This window comes from Meleagris gallopavo, chromosome 8 (genome assembly GCF_000146605.3).
Source record: "Meleagris gallopavo isolate NT-WF06-2002-E0010 breed Aviagen turkey brand Nicholas breeding stock chromosome 8, Turkey_5.1, whole genome shotgun sequence".
NCBI lineage: Eukaryota > Metazoa > Chordata > Aves > Galliformes > Phasianidae > Meleagris > Meleagris gallopavo.
This window is the reverse complement of record NC_015018.2, coordinates 28,468,029-28,488,885: the sequence shown is the minus strand read 5'-3', so window position 1 is coordinate 28,488,885 and position 20,857 is coordinate 28,468,029. Positions and strand designations below refer to the sequence as shown.

Here is a 20,857-nt window from a genome sequence, read left to right as displayed (position 1 = left end):
GGAGGAGGAGGAGGAGGAGCCGGGAACGGAGCCCTGCCTCTGCCCGGACCGCCCCGCAGGTCGTGGTGGGATAGAGCCGTGCAGATCGGTGCTGTGCTCGCAGCCGAGCAGGGAAGGAAGGTGGTCTTTAAATACTCTGAGGATGTCATCTAAAAAGCGGGGAGCGAGGGGCGTTGTGGCCTTATGTTGCATGGCGAGGGCACACCTGGAGGGTTTGGGGCTGCTGCCACTGATGCTCTTCTACATAAAAGTACTTCAATGATAGTTTCTATCATAGCATTTATATTATACAGTGGGTGCATCACCTAGAGGTGTGTGTAAGGGAATGGAAAGCACAGCAGTGACAGCAGAATAGCAAGGGAGCTGCTGCAACAGAGAAACATCGGATCAAATCATTAATGGATTGTCACATCCCAGAAGAGGACTTCTCTATTAGTGTGGGAAAAAAGTAGAAACGGAGAAGGCAGCCTTTAACAATGCTGTCTAACTTTACACAGGCCTAAAATTAAGTTGAAAGACTAGCAAGGCTAAGTTAGGGTTGTTTAGGTAAAAATCAATCACAGAATCACAAAATGGCCGGGTTGGAAGGGACCTCAAGGATCAGGAATTTCCAACCCCCCACCACAGGCAGGGCCACCAACCTCCTCCCATTAATACCAGCCCAGGCTGCCCAGGGCCCCATCCAACCTGGCCTTGAACACCTCCAGGGCATCCACGACCTCTCAGGGCAGCTGTTCCAGCACCTCACCACTCTCTCTGCAAAGAACTTCCCCCTGACATCCAACCCAAATCTTCCCTCCCTCAACTTAAAACCATTTCCCCTTGTCCTACTGTTACCTAACCCTTTCAAAGAATTGAGTTTCAATCATCCCAAAGTTGAACGTCATGATTACAATCATTTTTAATTTAACAGGGTATTTTCAAGATGCTGTGACAATTCCATAAACTCATGTGCATTCAACAGCAAAACAAAGAAAACTTATCAACACTGAGCTACCAAACAAAAACAGAACAAAAAGTTCAGCTTGCAGCTTTGAAATCTTAACGTTATACATTTGATAACAGACCAAATATACAGACTGATACAAATTATTTAAGTAACAGAGGAAGTAACTCATTTTTAGTACGATGAATAAAACTGCTCTTCCAAAGAAGATGATCTTGTAGGTCCTTTCCAACCTTGTGATTCCATGATTCTATATAAACTGAGCAGAACTTCAGACTCAGCTTTCCAACATTTTTTTCATTTCTTCGTATCTGTCTGGATTGTGGTGTTTGTTTAAAAGGAAGAGGAGAACCTGTTCATGTTTGTTAAGCTGTGGGAGAAAAAAAAAATATTAGAAATAGCAATAAAACAATTTGTGTGTTTTCAGATTAAGGCAGATCCTAAAGCTACAAATTCAGCCAAATTCCACATCAGTTCATTGAGTTGCAGTTCCTTTCTATAATGAGATCTTCAAAGAACACACCTGAATTCTGATTTTTTTTCCTTTTAAAGATAATTCCATGACCAGAATAGATGGAATACTCTTAAGACTGAGATCAAGATGTTAATTATTTACCAAGAGGTAAAGCTCTTGAAACTATCAAACAGCTACAAGTTCCAATATTCTGAACACAAATTCTCACCCCTTGCTCCATGACAGAATGCAGCATGCATGAATATTCATCTGTGCCAACTGAAATACACATCTCAAGCTTCCTTACACATACAGATGTCTGTCAAGCTGCATCCACAGCAAAACACAGCTTTGTTACTGAAATATCCAGTTGCCACTGTCTGCATGCTGCAGTTTATGCAAACACCACAACTACCCTTACACAGCAGACATAAAAGGTAACATCCTGAGCCCTGAGGAGAGAAAACAAAACCCTACAACCTCCCCCCCAAAACAAACAAACAAAAAACCAGAGTTGGGTGTGTGACAAAGCATAGACTAATGGAACCTGTGTGATCTATATGCTGTCTTCTCAGTTTCAGGCTGTTCCAATATGGCTGTAGTCCCTTACAAAACCTGAGAAAACAACTGGCAGATTCCTTTCTCTTATCTTCAGTGTTTCAGTTAGCTATTATCTCCCTACTCCCCTATGCTTCCCACTTAGGGTTTCAGAAATTCTGGAAACACTAACACGAAGTGAGTACTGTTAGCACTGTTTCTTACCTACCTGCATTTTTAATTCTGCACAGCAGCATTTGGTCTCACTTCTACTGCCTACAAAACAAACAAAATACACCGAGTAAATGAATGAGTAAGATAAACTAGGGAAGCAGTGTTCACATGTGAGCTGGTATGTGGAATTTCCTACAGCACTCACGGTTCTTCAAATTATGTTTGAATTGAGAAGCCTGTGAAGATAAGTACCTTGATGTGCAACATCCGAGTTTGCAGCTTTGCAGTATCTCACCAAACCCTCTGTTACTAATTTGTCTGCCACATTCAGGCTACCACTTTCACTCTCTTTCTCCACTTCTACCAATTTAATATTTCCTCTAAGTCCTTTCACTGTGATTGTGACATATTTATTCAGTAACATTTCCTTTAGTGTGTCAAGAACCAATGGAGACCACTCAACTTTCTTTATTCCTAAAAAAAAAAAAAGTAGTCAAATTTGTTAAGAGTTCCTTTTTATTCACTTCACCTCACAAATAACATCATCACAGTTTTTGAAAACGTGACACTAAATTTCCATAATAAACAACCAAGATCCTAAAGCTAAGAGATTTTTCTGAAATAGCATACTGGTTAATAGTGTGATAGCTATTTCAATTGATCACGTTTATCATTACTCAGGAACGAATACCATCATCAGAAGAGATGTAGATTTATAATAACTTTCAATTTAAAGAGTCAAGTTCTCATTTGTTTTGTTTTTACCTGCAAGTGAACATGTAACTGCCTGAAAAGGAATCTTTAAGAAGGAATCAGTGATTGGCAGCACATTTGAAAGTGGTACATTTTCTGTGTTCCCATAGTCTGCATACAGTACTTCAACTGTGGATTGAGAAACTTTTAGAACAACAGCTCGGTACCAACGCCCATCACCTGGAAAGATTGAAACAAGAAGAATCACACATGAAAACTACATTCATAAACACAGACTGCTGTAAACAAGAAAAGCTATTGGTGGACAACAGAAACAACCAACAAGCAATTAAATGTACGCTTATGTTCCACCTAGCTTTTTTTTTTTTTTCTTTTTAAATTCATCTACCCTGTTTTCATAAATTCTTATCTCAACAAGCACTTTATTTTACAGTCTTTACTAAGTTAAGGCTGATCAACACTCAGCTAGATCTCCTGTAGCAAGGCACACACACAGTCAACATTTAATATTTGTTAGTCAACTCTATTTTTAATTCTTTTATTTTTACCTTTTAAGTACTGAGCTTATGTATCAGCAGAATATGTCCTCTTCCATACATTTTGCAGTGCACAATATATTTACCCTTTTCTCTTTTGGACTATCACACTCTTTGCTCTAAAAATACAACCAAACTGTACGTGGCAAACAAACAAAGAAAACTGAACATTTAGTGGGTTTTTCTCCTTTTTTGAAAGGGAAAAACCATGTTTTACGCTTGTTAAGGAAGTGTAAGAATGAAAGATTCCCTCACCTGAAAACCGGGCACAACAGGCTTCACCAAGTGTTGGTCTGAAAGGCTGCTTCTTACAAGACTTACAATAGTCCTGTAGTTCAGTCAACAGCTTAAGTAGTTTATCTCCATCTGCAGAACAAAAAAAAAAATTGATGATTAACCACATTTGCAGGTGATGAAGAGTGTACTTACTCTTCGTCTCCTCTACCCTTGCCTTTAGCTTTTTTCTTTTTTTTTTAATCTATATTTTTCTGCTGTCTAAGCTATGCTTCCACGTAGTTCACTTCACTGTAGGCATTCATCTTGTTAACTACTCACAACAACTTTATCAATATCAGGAACAGAAAACAGAATTCCTTCTTACCTTTGCAGTAAGCTGGTACAACATAAAACAAGTCTGGGCTTCTAACTTCTGTCACGCAGACGGATATGGTTTGATCCACTGCCAATTCTATTGACTCCCAGTGCCTAAGTGAGGTTTCTATTAGAAAGAGCATGAAAATGCTGCATGATGCTTTTCTCTATGTACGTACATGATGTAAATATCTGTTAACAAATATTTTGTTATGTTGAATTTTACAGACAATTTCTATACTTCAAGAGGAGAAACATAGAACAACATAAACAGCAAATTAAGTAAGAGTGATCAGCTATTAGAGTAAGAAAGAACTGAAAAACACTTAAAAATAAGATAGTGGGAAGTAAATATGAAAAAAATTTCAGCCACGCAGCAGACTTTCAACTCTCCACTATCAAATATTCCCCTTAAATTCATTTAAGACAAATCTAATTATTTTTTACTTTCCTTTTTTTGTCTGTAATGCCCACAGGGCACTTCTGTTTAGTTGTAAAAGCATCGTGATATACTCAAAATTAAGCATGTTTACTACTGATATGATCTATAATTAAACAAAGGGAAGAATGTTCACAGCTGGAATGCTGAAAATTCTTTTCAAATCTAAAAGCTAACATTCACTTAGTTACCTTTATCATCAGACTTACTTGGAAAAGTATTTTTATCTTGCAGATCTTCCTTCTCAGCCAATTTCTCAGAAATTAGCATCTCATTAATCACTTTTGGATGACCCATAGAATTGTCAATAAGTTCTACACCTGCCCCATCTCTGGAAAATGAAATAATTCTGGCTTGAAGCTTCATTCCTGCAGTGCACTTATGAAATCTTTTTGTAGCTTCTGGGCTCCATTTGCTACCAGCAGGCTTTATACCTAGGAAGTAGAAGATGTGCTCAAAATACCTCCATTACAGACTTTATTCAAAAAAATCTTTTCTAAAAGCCACTACTCAAACCACCAAGGCTATTTTGACTACCTCAGGGATACACACTGTACTTCATACTCGTTAACTACCTTCCCTTCCTTTTGCCAGGACTTAATAAGTTTGTTTTTTGTCTTTTTACTACATTTTATGGTATTCTACCCAGTAAGTCCCATATCTTGGCACAAACAACACTGTGAAGACTGGTTAAGAACAGTTTAATATAGCCTTTTCAAAAAGGGAGCAGAAAGCTATAGTGCTTTAAGAGATAAAAAGAGAAGAATATGCCTGGAGAAAATGTAGTTTTGAGCTTTTCCACTTTTTTTTTTTAAATTTCTAAACTGAGTAGACTTTGTTAGTGAGGAACAACAGGTTTGCAGGACTGAGTGATTTGGTGTGAAAGGAAGAGGCAAAGGTTTGGGAAAAGACAGGGAACATCAGTACAGTGCCAAGTTAAGAGAAATCATATGAGACATTCCCACAGGGTCCTGAAATGCCAGCTTGCTACACTAGAACACATTTGCTCCTTTAGCCTGTGGAAAAAAAATATACACAAATAATTAAGTTTCACAAAAGCACATTTACTCTTACAGTAAGCAGCAACTAAAAGCTAACAAGCACTACAGATGAAGCAAAATTAAAGTTCCCTTTGACCAGTAAATCAATAAGTGACCCTCAGGCAGATCACTCCACAACACTGACAGGAGCTCAGCAAAGAATATCTGCCTGTTAAACACCAGCATGCAGTGTTGTAAGGCTCAACCAGCGGCTTCCATAATTTCTTGAGTCTGCATTGGAAGCAATACAGATGTTATTATAAAGCATAGTACTGCAAAGTATACCGTATCATCATCTCCTTCTCCACAAGCAGCAAGTTTCTAGTTCCTAAGTGCAACAGTGCTTTTAAGAAGAGAATTCATGAGAAGACCCACCTGAAAGCCAGCATTTAATTCCTTGAAATGGCAGCTCTAGGAATGAGGAGGAAATCTGCCGTATGTTATCCACTGGTACTTCTTCAACATTTCCATAGTCCACAAAGTGAACTCGAACAACTCTATCTGAAATAATGTCTTCCACCAAAGCCCGGTACCAGTTACCATCATCTGATTTAAAAATAAAATAAAATTGTATTTAGTAATAAAACTGGTCTTTGCTATCCCTACCAACATAAAATATTGGCTACATTTTTGTGTGTGTGTGTTTTTTTTTGTTGTTTTATTTGTTTGATGTTCTCCCCAACGAACTGAAATATTTCAGTCTGTTACTTACCAGAGAATAAAGCACAGCAAGGTTCTCCTTTCTCAGGCTTCAAAACATTTGGAGGAGTTTTCTGGCAATATTCAAACAATGATTTGTTAAGTGAGTTTAGAACACGTAACTCTGAAAGAGAGAAAGAATTTAAGACAAAGTCACTGATACAGGGACAGAACTCAGAAATAAGACTTGGTGCTATAAGCTCACTTGAAACAATGATAAAATCAGAAAACAAAAACTATGCTGAAAAACAGAAGCTGAAGAAACTTACCATTGCTATTTGCAATCTGACAGTAGAATTCTCCAGGAGTGTACAGTGTACACACGATCACATCTACTGCTTGTTTATGAGAGAATTTACTCCACCTGCATTTTTGTTTGTTTGTTGTGTCCTCTAGAGAGGAAAAAGTAGTAGAAGGGAAATTACACTCCCTCCCCCCCTTTTTTTTTGGGGGGTGGGAGGAGGGATGGTGGAAAGGAAGAGAAAAAAATCCACACTGTATACTCATTCTTTGTGTACTACCATTTCTCATTATAAATAATCCAATTATTTGCATCTATACATTAATAACACTGTGTTTTATCTTAACAGTACTATCAGAGAACTGAAAATGACCTCCTAACGTGCTTCATGTTGGAGCTAGGAATCATCCCACAAATACACAGAAATGTGACATAGGAGTTATAAAACTCTCAAATGAAAGCTTCAGTCAGTAAGTGCAAAAAAAGGCAGCTTAGGCAACAAATCCCTTTAAGCCTTGAAGTTACACAAAGCTATTGCATTTGAACAGCTTTTGAAGGACTGAATAAATGGTTTCAGGTGCAAAATATAGACAACAAAGATGAGCTTAAGGACAAGAGCATAGAAACAGACAGGTAATAACTAGTCATATCATACTTCAATTAGACATGTTAAGACTTCCAACCAGAGTAAATTCTTGTATAGACTTCTAAGAAGCATGCAACTTCACTACAGGAGGTTAAACACTACCACTTTATCAGGATGTGCTTGCACTCACGATTTGCTTGCTTAACATCACCCGTTTCAATTGCTTGCAAAGCCAATCTTGATGCTTCATCTGCACAGCCTTTCTCTATGAGACATCTCGATATATTTATTTCTGGAATTACTGATGCATCTGTGAGCTCCACCACACATCTATAACTCTCTTTATCCACTACTTTCACTGTGAACACTTTGTCTTTTACTAATTGTTTCATAAGAGAAATAGCTTCTGAGGTCCAGGCTCCCAACAGTGGCTTGACACCTAAAAAAGGTCAAATAGTATGGAAAAATTCTGAGACAGTTCAGGTCTCAACAATATGTGGAGGAGTACAACAACAAGATTCTAAAATCAATTATTCAGGTTCTAAATGTGTTGTATTTCGATTTAATAAAAATCTGCCAAGATAGTCTATATAACTAGTGTATTACAATGTGAATTTTACAATGTGAATTCAGATTTAGTACATACTTGGTATAAAGGTCTAAGAACCACCTGCTTTCCAGTCTCAAGAATACAACTATACTCTTGAGCATATGTTTGGAACAATGTTACCACCTTCAGCCAGTGTATCTGCTGCTGTGAGCTTCTTCCTAAAACTTTATACTGCTAAATTTCTTTCAGAAACTGCAAATTATAACCAGAACATTATAGCAATATGTTGAGAAGACAGTTGCTTCCTGGAAGATATTTGACACAGCAGTAATCCTTGCCTCCATCAGGAAACAACTCATCCAATTGCCTTCTGAATTTAGGAACTTCCTCAGTTCCTAAATTCATTAGCAGCTACAGGCACCATCATTTGTCTCAGCACAGTGATTTCTTTAAGTCTTATTCCATATACAATGGTTCCCAGTCTGAATATGAGGGAACCATTGCTTTATGTTTTCCAACCAAGTGATACCCCTCTGAACTTCACCAAATAAAACCTGAAACATCAGAGTATTTTATCAAGTATTTTAAAGAAAGTACAAAGATCAAATATTCCAAAGCAAGGATACTGAAGCAAAAGTATGGACTATCTTGCACAGTGAAGTGAATAACAGCAAATAATTTCCAACAGCACGTTAAACAAACATGTCAAGAACAACAGGCAATGACTCTGGCTTCAGAAGGGAGGATGAAGTGGGAATAGTCAGGGTACCTTCCAACCTCACAGATTTCACAAGGCTATGAAATGAGTATACCAGTAGTTTCACTAGGTTGGTCCCAGGGGGACTGATTCCAGTTCCACAACAGATTTAAGAACTCCACAAAACCACAAAACCAGCCAGCAGGCATCTGAATTTTGCTTAGAACAAAGGTACATGCAAAACCTAAGAACAAGCATGTTAACATAATGCAGGTGTTTGTTTGTTTGTTTGCTTTTTGAGTATTCTCATCATTAAGTACATGAGGAAAGATTTGTCATGTTTTGTAATTATGCTAATTAACAGTTAATTAAGAATTCTGAAAATAACACCTACTGGTATCTCTACCCTTTGATCCATGATACTGCACATGTGATAACTGGACAATCCCACTTATTTTCCCTTTAACCAAAGAGACTCCATTTGTTTCATACCTGCCAAAGTACATCTTATGGCTTGAGCTGGCAAGTCCATTAGCTTTGGAATCATAGGACGAAGTCTAGTTGGCTGCAGAACTTCAAAGTTACCATAATCTATATAACCCACCACAATGTTATCTTCAGAAGCATGTGCTATAACAGCAGCACGATACCAGACATTGTCTTCTAGAAAGGAAGATACACACATTCATTAGATTTGATTTTAGCTCTTGTAAACAGCACGATTCTTTTGGGCAGATCAATATATTGGCAATCTCAGCATTAGAGTTGAAACATCAGCACTACAGCTCACACAAACCTTGACAAAACCTTATGGAAGGCATCTACCACCATCACTCCTCGTACCAGTTAAATGTTGCAAACTCATTCTTTCCATAAAGAATCCCCCACCCACCAGTATACATTGCAAGAAAAATTTAAGTACTACCCCCACATAACATAGTTAAATTCAATATATTTAAAAAACAACAGGATCTCAGCTGACTCAAATTATGTGTCTAATTTAAGTTTTCTAATTCAATTAAAAGATTTCAGATAGAAATATAAGCTTACTCTCAAATCTATCAAAGCAACTAATGTAATTTTTTTTTTTTCCCTTGCTAAGTACCCGAAACTAATTATTAAAACACTAAGGCAGCTTATTGACAGTAATACCTTTTTCTGAATGTGCAGAAAAAAAAAGTTATTTCAGCTTCTGTTCAGTTCCACAGCTAATTTACTTAAACCAGAAAAACATATATGAGGTAAGAAATGGAGAGAATATTCATAGATCAGCAAGTTTTAGCTCCAGCCACTTCTGACCAGAACAAAAAAAAGATACAAGAACAGCAATATGTTGGTTTCAGGCTTTTTTTATTTTCCTTGCTAATAGCTGAATGAACAGAGAATGATCTTCATCAGGCAAGCAGGACTTCATATCCTTTCAATAAAAGTTACTTACTTCATACAGAAATATCAATTCCTAGCACAAAATGTTTGAAATTTCTAGCCTATACTTATTTCCAGTCACAGGAAATGGGGCTTACCAACATAAAACCCATTCCTTAAAAAGCTTCTTCATACAAAAAGGAATCAAGTGCTCTATGTTTGCTTAATAAAGGGGCTGTTTTATCGTCTTAAAAAAAAAAAATCTGTATTTTATAGATGCCTCCTTTAGATCGATGTTCACCTTTACCTGTGAACTGGGCACAGCACAGCTCTCCAGAAACTGGTCGGAAGTTTGGATTACTTGGAAGTTTGTTGCAGTATTGGCAAAGATGCGCCTGAAGCTCAGCAAGACGACCTGATATGAGAAAAACACCGGTTTTAAGGAAGTGCACAGATCTTAAGTTCAAAACCTGAAAGAACTTGTTGCACCATGAGAGGCATTTCACGTAACGTTAAAAGTAATATGAAAATAGTGGTGAAACTGAGACCCTTCAACCTCTATCACTCAATAGAGTCCCTGCATGAGCGGGAGAATTTGCTGTGCTTAACAGTACAGACAGAAAAACCAGTCACAGACTCTCTCAATACCATAACATAGCTGAATCCACTAAGAACTGAACATGATTAATGAACCATGCTGGAAAAAAACAAAAGGAAGATTGCTCTTTAAACCAGAGATATCTGATTAGCACAACTTCTTGCCAAAACAACTGTATGCTGTAAGCTCTCAGAATTCAAAGGATGAGTAGTGAGAAATTCACTTACTAAGTACACCAGACATCCAGCTGCAAAATCTCTTTTAGCTAAAAATAACTGTATACCCAGACAGTGCTAAAAGGACCTGTGCCACAAACTCACTCTGCTGTTTTTCTCCTCAAAACATATGTTTGCTGGTGTTGTGCACCAAAAGCCTTTCTCACCTAGCATTCCGACCCACTGTAATTGCTCTTATATTCTACCCCAGCAGAAGACAACAAAGCAAGGCTTGGGCATTATCCAGCTTTCTCTCTCTTCTCAAAACTCAGATCCCCATACAATGCAACAAAAAAGCAGTCTACATACACCCAGCCTATAAGGAAACTCCTCCCCAGTGGTAAAAGCCTTAGAGGCCTTTAGCAGGGTTTGTTGTGATGGAAAAAGTAGAAATGGTTTCAAGCTTAAAAGTCAGATATAAGGAAAATGTCTTCTACAGCGAGGGTGGTGAGACACTGGAACAGGTTGCTCAGAGATGTGGTTGATGCCCTGTCCCTGGAGACTTTCAAGGCAAGGCTGGACCAGGTCCTCGGCAACCTTGTCTAGCTGTGGTGTTGCTGTTAATTGCAGGGGAGCTGGACTAGTTGGCCTTCACAGGTCCCTTCCCAACTGTAAGGACTCTACGATTCTAGCAACAAACAGAATAATTACGTACTGACACACACTTCTGGAACACTTTAGAGAATGTTTAACATCTAACAGAACATATTTACAACGTAAATATACAAGCTGACTTGAGAGGACTGCTAAAAATCCACACATCATCCTTCTTCTTTAAGATTACTCAGAATGCCCACAAACCATCACCTGACAAGTTACTAAGTGGCATAATAGATTGCGATGCCAAAAAGATTCTCTGAAGTTCCAAGGCTTTTAAATGATGCACAGCATAATGCCATAAAAGAATCTCCAGTACAAGATCAACTAGCAATATCTTCCCCTAGATACCCGCTACTGAAGAACAAGGTGCTGCAGTAGCTCACAGCTTACTTTCATCGAGTCACTTACGGCCAATGTGTATCTGCTGACAGAAAAAGTCTTCTGGATTTTGAATGTGGGAAACCACAACAGAAAAGGTGTCTCCAATACATATAGAGACAGACTGGGCTGTTATATTTCCACAGCAATGCTGTTCTTCATCTTCAGGTATTCTTTCTTTACTTTCCTTAGAATTGTTTTCTGACACTGTACATAAAAAGTAGAAAGAGATAGAAAGTGGTTACTGAGTAAAGCTAGATGACCTTCAAGTGTGCAACTTCATCAGGCAGGAGTCAGAGAAACTTTTAAAAATTACACTAAATTAAGCTACAAAATTAAATATGTTGAACATTCTTTTTTGCCAGACCTTTTGAACTTTGCAGGCTCCTGCCATTTCATCCATTAAATTAATGGACACAATCATCACACAAGAAGCATTTTATGCTAGTAAAAAGAATAAGTACTACTGTCACTGGAGCTTAGAGTTCTCTAAACTATATCTATTGGTGCCCCTTCTTTGGGATACTTGGTTAGTGAATGTGTACAAAATGTAACAAGAACTTGTCAAATCTTTAGGGTGGAACTAGAAACTAATGCTGTCCGCAAATGGAGGGGGCAGAAGAAAAAAAACATGGTACCATATCTGTGTACATCTGTTAAAACAATAATAGAAATAAACAAGACACTTCCATTATAAAAAAAATTATTGAAGGTAGAGAGGGAAGGAAGCAAAAGACAAAACTGCATTCTAAGAGTCTTGGAAAAGGCTGTGAAGAAAGTGAACATGAAGACTTACCAGTTTTGTTCCTTACCTCTTCCCCAACCTTTTCCCTCCCTTCCATACACACGCCAGATATACTTACAATCTGGAAGAACAACATCTACAGCAAAACTTGACATTATTTCCTCTTGCAGTACATCAACAACAATTACTGAACAGGTCTTTCCCATCAGCTTGGAAGAAAAGAGAGCAGTGCCTTCATTGCCTCCTTGTTGTTCAGGATCATAATTGGCAAAGGAACACTTAATTGCCTGGAAAGAATTACCATCAGAACATGGGAGACAGAGGACTGTCTGCCTTTTAAGAAGATTGAGTTAATTTTTGAGGGCTTATTATCAGGTATCTAAGAGTAAAAGCTGCTGTTGAGATCTAAAGCACTACCAATTCAACTAACATCTTTACAAAACAATTAAAATATGAAATTATGTTCAAGCTGTACACTGTACAGGAGCATCACACAAGGTGTGGCTGCATCACACCTTGTCTGAATACAAGTACACACTGTAATCTGTCCTCAGTAGACACTGGAGATTTTGAGATAAGGGTCACAAGGCCATCAAAATGTGTTAGGAACCCAGCAGAACCACTTGAACATACTATGAAAAACAGTAGCAACAGTTGCTACTTAGAGAAGTCAGGGGTTGAAGGAATGGTTCAAGGAATGGTTCTCTATTCTTCTTTGCGTCAGGTCAAACAAACAACTTTGACCTGCAGATTAAAGCTAAACCACAATAAACAACTACCAGAACAGTCCTGCAACTCAGACCAATAAGATTTACCCATGCTAAGTGATTTTTCACCACTACATTAGGCCAAATTGACATACTTCAACAGGAAGTTGAACTTTAAGTGTAGTAAAGCAATTTTTATGTATCACTTTCACTGAATACAAAATACTGTGATAAGGACAGTTATATTGAGATAAGAGTTACATCTATTTCAGAGCTACTCATTTAAAATACCACACTACTGCTAGGAAAATAGAACTCACACATGGAGGAAACAGTTCAATGTCTTTGTATAGAGCTTTAATCCAGGAGAGTGGAATGTTTTCTTCCTTTCCACAATCTATATAGAACACTCGTGCTTTCTTTTGCAATACATCCACATCTTTAACCAATGCTCTTCTCCATATCTGTATCCAAGAAATAATATTCTTAGTAAGAGCACACCATAATAAGCAACTGCATTTACTGTATTCCTCTCTAGAACACACACACTTAAACTTTTAATTTAATTGGTTTGTTTTTAAACAAAGGCAACTGAGAATTTTGAAGCAAATCAAATTCACTGCAGTGCTGACTTGTTAACATAGTTAAACTCCTATCAAAATTGGCTTACTGCAGTAAAATAAGGATTTGTTAACAATGAAAGAGAAAAAAGTGGGATTAAACAAACAAACAAAAGATGGATTGGGAATGGGAAGGAGGGGAGAATACAGAAAAGCAATCAGAAAAGTCAGATAAGAAATGAGCAATAAATTAAATAAGTTCAGTCACACTCCAACCTAACAACAGCAATTCAGATTTGCTATTAATTCCTACACCATTCAATAAAGAGAAGGACAAAGTGCTCCTGTCAGGTTTGAGTGCATATAAACTCTTAGAAGTAAATGCTTTCTTTAGAGGAGGAAAAAAATAATAAAAATAAAAATCAGTACTTTGAGTTCCAGATTTTACAAAGTTAGTTGTTACCACAGTAAATGAATCTCTGGAACTAGCAACCTCAACTGCTAGAGACATAAAAGCAAAGCATGCAAAAGTATGATCAACTCAACATAAAACTTATGTTAGGGCCAATGAGACCTTACCTGATCCACAGAATTCCTTGCCACGCAGACTTCCCCTCTGATCGCAACGTACTGCTCCTGAATAGCGGCGTTAGCGTAACAGTCTTGCAGCTTTACAGAAAGTTTGCTAATCCGCTCTAAAACTTTGGGAGAATTCATCTGTATATAAAATTCACTTGGACTCTTGAATTCTGTTACTGTACCCTGAATAGAAAAGCCGCAGTAGTTAAGGACCATGCAACCACAAGCTGCAGGCAGTACACCAGCGTGCTTTCCAGTAAGTGCATTTCACCCTGGACCTGACACTGCTCTTTTGTTTTGGATCTAGCAGTGGTATCTGCTGAGAAGAAAGACCATTATGTTCATTGTCACAGAATGAAATCTCTCTCTATCCCCATCTCCTCACCTTGCATTTACTCATCTTTATAAAAAAAATACAGAAATTTTACAGGCAAGCAAAACAAGATAGAGCTGAAGTAATAAGTAGCTATGCATGCTTAACCGAGCTTCAAATGCAACCTAAAAACAACTTGCATTATTCCTAAACTAAAGTACCTGTACTTCCATAGATTTTTTGATTCCTAGAGTCTGGAGATCTGAAAACATTATCTTCTTTATATGCTCTTTTGTCTTGAAGGAATCCTCAGTCGTTAAATTTCCCTAATTAAAAGAGCCACAAGTTATGTTTAGACTTCAGTTGTTCTGCTGTGTCTGCTTATATTAACAAACACACAAAGAACACTGTATCATCTCAAGCAACATCTCCCAAGTGCTTTTGTTGAGTTTCAATGATTAAGCCTTAAAGATTTTGTACTACTCTTGAAAACAAGAGATCACATTCAGAGATGGACTGAACAGACAATGAAAAAAAACAAGCACCAAAGCAGTCTTAGAGCATGGCAGCAGCCATGGGGCGTTCCCTTCACATCCGCTTTTACAGCACCAACTCAGCCATACCTTCTGCTAAAGATGCTTTCCCAAGAGGAATTGAACTTCACCTGCTTCCTTGTAGCTTTAACACCAGAGTAGATTACAGCTACTGCTTTAACAACATGTATCTTGGTTTTCCTTTTCAAAGTAACATTATACAAGCAGTTTAATCTAATTTGCCTAATGCATTCCATTCATGTATGTACCACCCTAAGAACATTTAAACAATCTCATATGCATTCTGAAGGAATACCTCTTATATTTGGAACAGCATACTTCAGACAAGTACGATGACAAAATACTGTAGCAAATGCCAAACTGTCTATTTTCAACACAGATATTTCAGAGCATTTCCCATGAAAGCACATTCCACATTACAATAATAGAATACATTACATACTGAACAACCTTTTAATGTGATTTCTCTTTGTTCACCAGAACTTCCTAAGATGAGCCAGGAAATATAAAGTCTTCGTTATTTCAAAATAAGTTTTTAGAAATTGTTACAACCTCTTGGTTTAGGTCCCTCACTATCAATTGATCAGTTTTTATCAGAATACTCACAAGCACACACACAACAGAAAGCTATCCAAACTAATAGGAATCTCATGACCAAAAGTGAAACCTTTTTTCTAAACTGCTTCAAGAAGTTAAACAGATGAATTTACTACTTCTAAGAAGTGTAAGACAAGGTAGTTTTCTTGTACTGTGCAGACATGGATCTAACTGGAGCTATGTATATTTACTTGCTTTTATAAATATCATCCCAAGAAACAAAGAACATAGCAAAACCATCTCCAGCAGAACTGTTCACAGGAAGTCTACAAGAAGAAACATTTGGGTAAAAAGAGGATCAAAATGTTGCAAAGGAGAACTGCATCACATTTAATTCCTGTTACAGCAAGGAAGCAAGATCTGCATCTGTTAATGTAAAATGCTACGTTAAATGCATTTCTCAAGTAAGTTACAAGGCTCTCAGTACTGATCTATGCAGGAAAATAAAACCAACACCAGACTTTCTTCTAAACTTGACAAGCTACACCTGTGTCCTAAAATATTTCTCCAGCAACATCATATTTCTTTTTTTTTTTTTATTTATCACGAAAGTGTTTTGTTTTTTTTCCCCCAAACAAACAAAAAAAATCAAATTTACTGACAGTCTTGCTAATAGCTCTAGAAGTAACACACTTCTGAATGCTTCTCCAGGAACTTTTATTTAGAAGCACTGATCTTTCCAAAATAAAGAATGACTATCTTTGGAATTTGCCCACCTCCTGTACAGAAGGAATTACAGATATTGTAACTAGCTTACACTAAGCCCATTCAAGACACAGTAAAAAACAAATACCTTAACGTAAAATCCTGTCTTGGTTTTAGCAGGTAACTTGCCTCCACTGCTATTACTTAAACTGCAATCAGAAAAAAAAAAAAAGGTTAATTTTAAAGAACCAGACAAATAACACTTGTAACTTCCACTTGCAAATATAACAGGAAAGCTGTATTCATAATATAAGATCTGTGTCAAACCTTCCTTATGCCTCCCCCAAGAAAATGCTGAATTGATGTCACCAACTTCAAAAACGGTAACAAAAAAAAAAAAAGTTTTGGTGCTTCAGTTGAACAGTTTAGGTAGAATTCAGATAACATGCCTGGCAGCCTCATCCTACAATCCCAACTCACTCAGTGTAGCAAAGTTTGTGAAAAAACACACCCCTTGTAAACACTGATGATGGATATCGATTGCAGTCATCAATTGCTATCATCAGCCTTTCATGGAGAGGTCAGCTTAAATGCTCAGATCGCTTCCCTAAACTTTTCCAAATCCAGCTAATTTGTACAGTGTTATAACCTAATGAAGCTTACTTTGGATGAAACAGATTAGTGATCTCCTGAGCATCTCAATTGGCAAGTCAAAGAGATAATGAGCTGACAGAGAATGGTTTGGCTGAAACAACTTCTAATCACAACTGGGCTAATCAAAAATAAAATACCCATTAACTTCATTGAAGCTACAGTTTAAAAATTTAAAGTGTGCCTCTACAGAGTCTGAGAAATACAACTCATTTAATTGTGCCACTGCTGCAAAATACAGTCTTGTTTGTCCTCCTTACCCTACCTCATCAGCAGCAATGACATACAGGCATTAAGAGCTGATATTCTAACTGCAAGCTCATATAATTCCAGTATCAACGCAAAGTAAATGAAAATGTTTTGCTTAATTCACAATTAAGAGCTTACAGATATCTTTCAAAATCTTTCAAACCTTCCTGAGATAATACAATACTAGACTAAAAAGAAGCAACATATTTTTCTGTAATAGCAAAATTTAATTTACCATGCAAGGGCACTAAGAGTGGTCTTGTCATTCTTTAAAGACTATTAAGCAGAGTTTTAAGAAACTTACTTCTGCTTAACGGGCTCACACACAACGCTGTGTACTGACCAATCTCTCTTCTGGCAATCCACAGAGCAATAGTATATTTGCTTACATTGTGAACATCTGAGGGATCCTGAAAAAAGAAAAATTAAGTCACAGAGAAACACTGTCACAGGAAGAGATAACAGCTGTTATATACAAACTCCATACACCACTTAGTAACTGCTTTATAAGTAGTTTAAGCAGATACAAATAGTTGTTTTTATTCCTCTGTATTCCTCAGAGGAATCAGCCCATAGCCTCAAATTCCTTCTGTACTTAAGAAAAAAAAGCAAAACATTTTTGATTAAGAAACAGATGCTGCCTTCAGTTTTGTCAGTTCCATAACACCAAATGTGTTCTGAATAGTCACTACATTTGCATCTGACACAAAATACACATCCACTTTAAGGCATTTCTGAATAATCCTCCTGAATAATCCTCCAATTCCATTAGCAAATGCACTATACATCACAGAGTAGAGAATAGCAGAGCTTACCAGACAGACCACAATGATGGCAAGTTCTCATCTGAGGAGGAGGGGTGAGTGTATTAAAGAGACTCTTATCATAGTCAATAGAAAAAACATTCTTAGAAGCATACTGCAACTTCTTTGGCTTCTCAACTGAATCAGAGTGTAGTACCTACAAAAAATAAAATAAAATAAGTAAATCTTAAGTGATTCTTATCAGAAAAAGCAGCCCAGTTTGATCTAAGTATTCTAATGTATCAAAATTTGATAATAGAAAAAATTTCAAAGTTTTAGAAAAAGACAATCACTTCTGCTGATCAGTCATGCTGACCATTTATGCTATCTAGAAATGGTCAGAATACTTAAGGCAGTTATAAAGAGCAATAACTCACCATTTCTCCATTATCATTTGTGTCTGTCAATGGCAGCTTTCTTCTAGTGGCTGTGCTTTCCATGGAACTTCCTAGGAACAGAAGCATTTGCAAAGTGATCTGACAACGTAAATGCCTGCCTATGTTATGGAGTATTTACAGAAAAACAAAACCATTCTCTGTTCTTACTATTCTGCTAGTGCATTTCAGCAGAGATACTACAGGACTATTACCCACTCTAAAGTCATTTTTCTTGCTACTGCAAATATTATCACCAGTGGTATAGTTAGAGCAACAGCTTCACCGCTAATCCTCCATCAAGACAACATAAAGCTTACTTGGCCCTCTTTCCATCCAGAAGCAAATTAATCACTTGTGCATAATGTGGAACCATATATAACAAAGTCTCCAGAGGGCTGCTTACCAAGCTAGCTCAGATCTCCCAGAATTAACTTTACTCTGCCATTTGGAATAACAGAGTATTGATCAGAGGGTGGTGAAAGGGAAAAAAAAAAACAAAAAAAAGTAATTACTGAAAAAATTCCAACTTCCAACTCCACTGCATGCAGAATATAGTCACCAGTACTCCAAATACTGTTGGTTTTTTTCCTAGTTATTTAAAGCATCCCTGGTGACCCAAGTCTAAAACAATTCACAGAATCACAGAATGGTAGGGGTTGGAAGAAACCTCTAAAGATTATAGAGTCCAACCCCTCTTGCCAAGGCAGGTTCCCTACAGATGGTGGCACAGGAAGGCATTCAGACAGGTCTTATATATCTCTGGAGAACAAGACTCAATAATGCCTCTAGGCAGCTTGTTTCAGTGCTCTGTCATTCTCACAGTAACTTAGGAGTTAGTCGTGTTTACAAGCCACATTCATACTGGTAATCTGTACAATGATCAAGCCTATACACAGCTACAGAAGAACAAAATTAAAATACATATGGATAAAATCTATTTTTTTATTGCAGTTATTCATTCCCATGCTGCAATATAAGGTAACAAAGATGATTAAGGGCCTGGAGAATCTCCCATGAGGAAAGACTGAGGGACATGGGACTGTTCAGCCTGGAGAAGACTCGAGGAGATCTCATCAACACATATCTAAAGCGTAGAAGTGAAATGGACGGGGTTGGGCTATTTTCAGTGACGTGCAGCAATAACACAAAAGACAATGGGAAGAAACTTGGAACACATCAAGTTCTCTACAAACAGGCAAAAGAAATTCTTTACTGCAAGGGTGACAGAGGAAGCTCAGAGGGGCTGTGAAGCCTCCTTCTCTGGAGACATTCATGACCCCCCGTTGGTCACTTTCCTGCTCAACCTGAAGTAGGGAACCTACTTTAGCAGGGGAGTTGGACTTGATCTCCAGAGGTCCCTTCCATCCCTTACAACTCCATGACTGCCATCAGTGGGAAAAAGTATTATTTGCAAACAAAATACTGATTTTTGTTAGATATTGCACAGGGTCAGCATCCCAGCTGAGAGAGGAGCTCCTCAGAAGGCTGACATTCTCCTCAATCCTCACCAACACCTCATTACCTGCATCCTTCACAGGCAGTGCCTGGGCCATGCTGTCGATGATCCCCTCAACGTAGGACAAGCGGGCTGTAGCTGCACGAGCACAGACTTAAATAAACAAATAAATCTAGGCACGTATTAAAGTCGCATTCTAAAGTTAAGATTAAACATCACTTTGGAAAGGACAACCTGAAGATTAAGCCAACGGAACTGTGAAAGCTCTCTCCGGAGAAGCTCGCTCCAGCCACCCACACCCGCTATATATGGACCAGCTCTCAGGGCCTCGCAAACCTCGCCGCTCCGCTCGCTCCGTCCGCACCTCTGAGCGCCGCACAGCACCCCGCCCCCGGAAGGAAGGGCGCGCCGCGGGGCGGGACGCGCGCACTGCCCGCCAGGCTCGGGCCAGGCCGGCCGGTGTGCTCGGTGGGTGTGGTAGGAGTGCGGTAGTTGGCTGCGAGGTGTGCGAAGAAACTCGGTACAAGGAGTCAGTTAGGATATATTATCAGGCGTTTGAGTTTTGGGTTAAGGGATCGCAGCAAAGGCTGGAGATCTGTGTGTCTTAAAAATATCCGCGTTTTTGTTGGCTGATTACTTCTGTTCCCAAGGGTGAATCAAAACATCTTTGCCAGTGTGAATTGCCATGTAGTCATACTGTAGAATCATAGAATGGCCTGGGTTGAAAAGGACCACAGTGACCATCTAGTTTCAACCCGCTATTTGCAGGGTCTCCAACCTCCAGACCAGGCTGCCCAGAGCCACATCCAGCCTTTGAGAACAATGCTAATTAATGATACAGAGTATTGGCAGGAAAGGGTGCAACCAAAGGAGGATGGAGTGTCCTGCTGGGAACAGAACTTCAGCAGCACCTGAGCTGGCATGAAGCTTTCTTGCTGTGAGAAGTTTCGAAGAATGATTGAGCCTCAGCAGACCAGAAAGGGCAGGAACTGGCAGCAGTAGAAACTATTTCTAAATGGAGAAACATCAGGCCTGGCTTCTGCAGTGGGAAAAGATAAATGGGAAGAGGGCTGATCAGGAGCTGCAGGAGGTCAATGCAGCTTTGCCTACAACTCGTCAGGGCCTGCGTGAAGGTTTTGTAATATGGTAGCAGGTGTAATTAGCTCTAATGTATGGTATCCAAGTGTTTTGGAAGTAGCTGGTGCACCAGTATGCTGCATGCTGAACAAAGGACAGTCTAAACAACATGTCATGAAAATAG

General features: G+C 38.3%; 1 protein-coding gene across 3 annotated transcripts; it reads right to left on the bottom strand.

The window, feature by feature from the left end:
- Positions 1-883: 883 nt before the first annotated feature.
- Positions 884-19,971, bottom strand: TDRD1 (tudor domain containing 1). 3 transcript variants are annotated; one of them, XM_031554526.1, is made up of 24 exons: positions 19,831-19,971; positions 19,663-19,749; positions 18,141-18,211; positions 17,776-17,920; positions 17,265-17,370; positions 16,209-16,269; positions 14,486-14,590; positions 13,952-14,134; positions 13,133-13,276; positions 12,224-12,392; positions 11,391-11,567; positions 9,877-9,984; positions 8,697-8,867; positions 7,148-7,396; positions 6,400-6,522; positions 6,144-6,254; positions 5,807-5,977; positions 4,601-4,825; positions 3,963-4,079; positions 3,617-3,727; positions 2,877-3,044; positions 2,364-2,585; positions 2,167-2,213; positions 884-1,316 (listed from the first exon to the last, which is right to left on the bottom strand). In XM_031554526.1, exons 2-24 carry the CDS (start codon positions 19,691-19,693, stop codon positions 1,224-1,226), a joined length of 3,108 nt encoding a protein of 1,035 aa, XP_031410386.1. In that variant the 5' UTR covers positions 19,694-19,749; positions 19,831-19,971; the 3' UTR covers positions 884-1,223. The 3 variants fall into 3 exon arrangements, with proteins under 3 accessions (XP_031410386.1, XP_031410385.1, XP_031410387.1); XM_031554525.1 differs by having other exon boundaries at positions 19,663-19,734; XM_031554527.1 differs by lacking the exon at positions 19,663-19,749.
- Between the last annotated feature and the right edge of the window lie 886 nt (positions 19,972-20,857).